We start from the raw sequence: 6,032 nt of genomic DNA, 5'->3' as shown, positions 1-6,032 counted from the left end.
GTATATTTTTAATGTATTCTATATAAAAAAAATTCATAATTTTTTAATGTTTCACATTTAACAAAAAATTTGATAGACGCTCAAAGTTAAGAATCTATACAAAACCAGATTTTGATGTGTATCGAGAACGAGAATAAGATGCTTTAAATATTTTTAGATTGAAAGTAAATTACCTTTTTTATTTCAACAATTTTCATTTCTTTTTAAAAAATTGAAACTAATTTTTTTCGAAAAATAACTTCTTAAAAATCGTTGATACTTTAAGAGATGATATTTTTATTCATTAGTTTATTTGATGGATTCAATTAATAAATCTCCAATATATAAGAAAATATTTTATATAATTTTTCAAATGATTAATCCAATAAACTGAGATTTTATTGAATGTCAAATCAAATAAGGAATGATTAAAAAAATAAAGAAAAAGGCTAAACATGAACTTACCAAAATAAGCAAAAAAAAAAAAACTGCAACTCACAAATGCATCATTTTAATCACCAACTTTTCAGTTAAATATGAATAAATTCAATACTTTTGATGATTCAACCATTTTAGAACCATTGAAAGTCAACGTTAAATCTGTTAGTAAATATTTAATAGTTGACTTTTTATAAGTCTAAATGGCTTGGTTAACGAAATTATAAACTTTTATTTTATTGGTTCCAGTTTAAAAATTTAATTGGTTCCAGTTTAAAATTTTATTGGTTCCAATTTAAAGTTTAAACTTTAATAACAAAAGGAGCCCCAATTATTTTTATTTTTTTTGGTTAATAAGGGCCCTATAATATTTTTTTAATCATCTATAATGTATAAAAAAATTGCCGATGGGCCCAATGAAAAGTTAAGCCGGCCCTGACATATTATCGAAGATTTTCTTTTATGACTAGAATGTTCCTGGCCGAGGGCCGTAAATTTTTACCATTACATGTTACTTACCATTTTTTTTTTCATTTTCTTAGTATATTTTTAATGTACTCTATATAACAAAAATCTCATCAGGTTTTTTGTGTTTCACATTTAATACATATTTGATAGATGCTCAAAGTTAAGAATCTATACAAAATCAGATTTTGATTTGTGTCGAGCACGAGAATAAGATGCTTTAAATATTTTTAGATTGAAAGTAAATTACCTTATTTATTTCAAAAATTTCCATTTTTAGTTTCCGAAAATAACTTTTTCAAACCTTTGATTCCATCATATATAAGAGATGATATTTCTATTTATTAGTTTATTTGATGGATTCTATTAATAAATCTCAAATAAGAAAATATTTTATATAATTTTTCAAATGATTAATCCAATAAAATGAGATTTTATTGAATTTTTGCAAATGTCAAATCAAATAAGGAAGGATTCAAAAATAGAGAAAAAGGCTAAACATGAGATTACCAAAATAAGCAAAAAAAAACTGCAACTCATAAACGCATCATTTTAATCACCAACTTTTCAGTTAAATATGAATAAATTCAATACTATTAATGATTCAGCCATTTTAGAACCCTTGAAAGTCAACATTAAATCTGTTAGTAAATATTTAATAGTTGACTTTTTAATGGTCTAAATTGGCTTGGTTAACGAAATTATAAAATTTTATTGGTTCCAGTTTAAAATTGAAGATTAAGATAGATTAACTATATTTGAAATTTTTATATGTATTATATTTAAATGATTCTGATAAACAAATTACCTTTTGATCTTATATAGTAGTTCCATCTCAAAATTTTAATATTTAGAAGGTTATATTAGAAACTCATAATGGTGTCAAAACATTCAAAATCATTGGAAGTAAGTTCATAGATAACGGGGTTGATTGGTAAGTGCTGTGATTTTATTTTTTGACTGTAAAAATATTGCTGTGGTTTTATTGCTTTGGCTTTAGATTTTTAATTTTTAAAAGTTTTTAAATTTGGACTATAGGTTTTTGTCTCTGGAGAGAATTTGTAAAGACATAAATTCAAAGAAGTGCTGTGGATTTTCTAAAATGGCTGTGAGCTTTTAAAAAAAATAGAAATTAAAATTGGTGTAGATTTAGTGCTCTAGACAGAAATGAAGCTGTAGAGAGCACTCACAGCCACTACCAATCACACCCAACCTAAAATAAAAAAGTATATAAGTCAAAGTAAATTTAGACATAAATATAATATTCACAAATGTCCCAAAACATTCACAGAAGACATGATTTCTTATAAATAAAAACATTTACAAACATGTAATAAATAAAACTATTTATATTAAAATAAAGAGAGGTAAAATCATTGTATCAAAATAAATATAAAACTTATTTAGGCTACGGAATGCATCTACAACTTTCGACGTTTCAATTTTTTTTTATGCTAAAAATGTGAATATCATTTATGGAATGAACCAATGATACAAGTAGTTAGCTTGGATCCCATGTCAGATTTTTTGCACCGATTGTGAGAGTCTAATCTCTATGCTTTAAGATCTATTTCTTTAAACACATAATAAAATTAGATGACTTAAAATAAAATAAACAGATTAAAAATTTACACTGCTATAACAAAAACACACAGAGTCATTCAAAACATCTTAACAATTATATTAGGAAATTTACCCAAGCTCAATGTGACGCAGACTAAAACTTCTTACGATAAAGAAGGTGAATGAAAATTGATGATAAAAATAAAGAAGACAACCACAAAAATTAAAACATGAAGAACATAACATGAAAACAAACTTTTTAAACTAATGAAGACCGACTTTTCGAGCGAAACACGGACCAATCTCTAGTTTATGATAAAGAACAATGAAAAAAAATTATATATAGAACAGGAATAATACTCTGGTCGGAGATGTGCTCTGATAATTACTAATTCTCAAATGTCTATTTGGATGTTTTTTAAGAAAAAAAAGAACGAAAATCTATTTATTTTGGATGTTCGACTTTCAAATACAAACGGTAAACATGATATAAAGAACAGTAATTAATGTAGTGAAGAAGATGAACCATAGCCCGATCTTCGGGATCATAAGCTCGGGCTCTGCACATTAAAGGCTGAGCCGAGAAACTGGAGTGCACTTAGGGGGATGAGCCATGGAAAGACTCATTCCTGCATAGACCTCTTCCATACTAACCTTTTCTTTGATACTCCAGTCAAAGCATTGCACCATCATTCCAATTGAGATTCCTACAAAGATATAGCCTACATTTGTTGCAGGACATCCCCTTCTTCCAGCTGCAAAAGGAAGGTACTTCAATACTTTATCTTCTTCTTGCTTTGAAGTTAGAAACCTCTCTGGCTTAAACTCATTAGGATCTTCCCAAGAATCTGGATCCCTCATCACACCATAAACATTAACAACAAGTGTTGTTTTTTCCGGTACTTTGAAGAAATCTTTGATCACACATTTTTTGTCGAACATTCTAACCAGCAAAGGTGCCGGTGGGTGCAAGCGTAGCCCTTCCTTAACCACTGCTTGCAAATAAGGGAGGTTTGGTAGATCTGTTTCTTGAATCAATCTTTCTTTGCCTACAACGAGATCAATTTCGTCTCTTAATCTCCCAAGAATGTTTGGGTTGTTAACGAGCTCCGCCATTGTCCACTGCGTTGTGTGTGCCGAGGTGTCTGTGCCTCCCAAAAAAATTTCCTGCAGTTATAAGTATTAGCATTTAACACATTACACGTTTTTCTAAGGGCAATTCTCTCAAATAGTCTTGTTTAAATTTTTGTGATTAAAATAGTTCTCAAAAAACATTTACCAAAATAGCTTCTTTTTATTTTGAAATTTTTAATTTTTTTTTTTAATTTGAAACTCCACCTCAAAACCTCAACTCTTAACTCTAAATCATAAGTATATATTAATTAACTTTAGAGTATAAATGTATATTTATCCTTTAATAAAAACTTTTTGGCAATTTTTTTAAAGCTGTTTTTTTGTGAAAATAAACTAAAAAGACTATCATAAGAAATTTCTATTTTTTTTAATATATAAAAAACGGTTATAGTTTCTGATGATATTAGTTTTACCACGAACAATGATTTGATCTGGTTCCTAGTGATTTTATACTCTGCGTTTTCGTCTCGACAAGCTTCCAACAGCAAATCCATCATGTCCATATCTTGATCCTCCTCCCGTTTCTCTTCATGCTCCGCAAGAACCCTCTCCAACAACTCATCAAATCCTCTTGAAACATCCATTATATATTTCTTAAACAGTGACATTAGTCCAAGCATCTCCAGTGGCCTACGTAATACGTTTACAAACAGAATCTGCTTCGATAAGGCAAACGATTTGATAATCAATTCCCTCAGAGTCTCTACCTCACCGTTCTCTTCTGAAAAGCTCCTCCCAATGCTCATCCTGCAGATCATGTTGTTAGTGAACTTCATCGTTTCCTTACCAATCTCAATGCTTTCTTTCTTCAACGCCTTATCCTGCAGTTTAAGATAAAATTGCTTTAGCTCCTCTGCACGGACACCTCGTGACTTCTCGATTGCCAGCGGTCGAAGAAGCTTCGTCGCAAGAAGCTTCTTTATGAACTTAACGTAGTCTCCATAAGGAGCTACCGTGAAGCCGGAAGGTCCAAACAGGAGAGACTCGTCGATGGCAGGTGTGTTGCGAGACGAAATGTTTAAGTCGTGTGTCGTGAATATCTCGTGGGCCATTGTCGGAGAAGAGACAAGGACTATGGGAAAACTGAAAATGTGGAGATGGAGGAGAGGTCCGTACTTGGTCGAGATTTTCTGAAAAGCCTTGTGGGGTAGACCTGAGAGAAAATGGTGAAGATGGCCGATGATGGGCAAAGAGGGAGGGCTCGGACCCAAGTCATTTGTCTTCTTGAAGAAGAAGAAGACGGAGTAACAGAGAAATGTGAAGAAGCAGAGGAGAATGAAGATGGAGCAGTTTTGAAAGTCAACAATCATTGCTGCCATTGTTTGAGTGAGAGGAGGATGCAAGGAATCCAAGGTAATATATAACTAGAATAGGACCACCGGATAAAAATATATGTTAAAAATAATGTTGTAAATTTAGATTTTGAAATTATTATTTATGTAACTATAACTCGTGTTAATACTAATAAAGATCTAATTTAAACCCGCTATTAATAAATTGAAATTATGTGTATTATACAATAAGAAATATCTTATAATTATATCAAAATTAAGTTATAGATTAAAATTATTTTAAAATTTTAATATTTAGATAAAATATTACACATTTTGAAATTATAATTCATTTATAAAAAATTCGGAGACATAAATTAAGCCCTGCTATTAATTATTTGAAATGCTTTCTTATACAGAAAAATATTTTTTATTATGTATAATTTATTTATCCAATAATTATTTATATTTTAAATATTTGATATTCAAATAATACTTTTATGGATATTGTTGCTTGTGATGTATTATTTGTTTTATTAATAAATTTATCCACTTTTAATATTTAAAATATGTCAAAAGTTGACTTAACGAAAATCGTCAAGTTAACATAGTTGATACATGCAATAATCTGGTCAATTATAACCCAATTACCATTTTTAATAGGACAAAACTATTAAATAGTTTTTTCTTTGTTTTTATTCCCTAAGACTAGTTTGGAGAAAACATGTTTTAAGAATATTTGAAGTCAATTTTCTGTTTTATTTACTATTTTATTTTTATAATTGAAAGATTTACTTAAACACAATTTTAAATTTAAATAAGTTAAACATGTTATAATCTCATCGATTAATTGATAGATGTCATAATTTTATGAGTTATAACTAGGTTAAGATCCGCGCCTTGCGCGGAATGAACATTATATATAAATTATTTTTAAGTATTATATATTTTTTACATATTATGAAATAACAAATATATATTGAAAAATTAAAAGTTTAGTAACTATTACGTATATAATTAAATTGGTACAAATACTTAAATAAATTATATTAATACAGACAAACACTTTTTTTCTATTTCATATGGTATAAAATTAAGTTTAAATGATATTAACATAGGTATATAGTACATTTTTAATATTGGCATTTGTTAAAAAATATTTTAGACTCATATTATTTTTGA

At 28.6% G+C, this 6,032-nt stretch overlaps 1 protein-coding gene across 1 annotated transcript; it reads right to left on the bottom strand.

Moving 5' to 3' along the window:
- Window positions 1–2,802: 2,802 nt before the first annotated feature.
- Window positions 2,803–5,748, bottom strand: LOC103842459 (cytochrome P450 705A12). The gene is made up of 2 exons (XM_009119080.3): window positions 3,993–5,748; window positions 2,803–3,612 (listed from the first exon to the last, which is right to left on the bottom strand). The coding sequence occupies exons 1-2, from the start codon at window positions 4,896–4,898 to the stop codon at window positions 3,013–3,015; spliced, it is 1,506 nt and encodes a 501-aa protein (XP_009117328.1). The 5' UTR covers window positions 4,899–5,748; the 3' UTR covers window positions 2,803–3,012.
- Between the last annotated feature and the right edge of the window lie 284 nt (window positions 5,749–6,032).

The sequence above is a fragment of the Brassica rapa genome, chromosome A09 (assembly GCF_000309985.2).
Source record: "Brassica rapa cultivar Chiifu-401-42 chromosome A09, CAAS_Brap_v3.01, whole genome shotgun sequence".
In the NCBI taxonomy this organism is placed as follows: domain Eukaryota; kingdom Viridiplantae; phylum Streptophyta; class Magnoliopsida; order Brassicales; family Brassicaceae; genus Brassica; species Brassica rapa.
The sequence above is the reverse complement of the archived record's forward strand: the minus strand, read 5'-3'. Positions and strand labels throughout refer to the sequence as shown.

What these genes read in the sequence shown, in the direction of transcription:
- LOC103842459 (XM_009119080.3), bottom strand. Translation starts at nt 4,898, where the DNA reads ATGGCAGCAATGATTGTTGACTTTCAAAACTGCTCCATCTTCATTCTC. An exon ending in AGATCAAATCATTGTTCGTG is followed by an intron (nt 3,613 to 3,992) that starts GTAAAACTAATA and finishes TTATAACTGCAG; the next exon opens with GAAATTTTTTTGGGAGGCAC.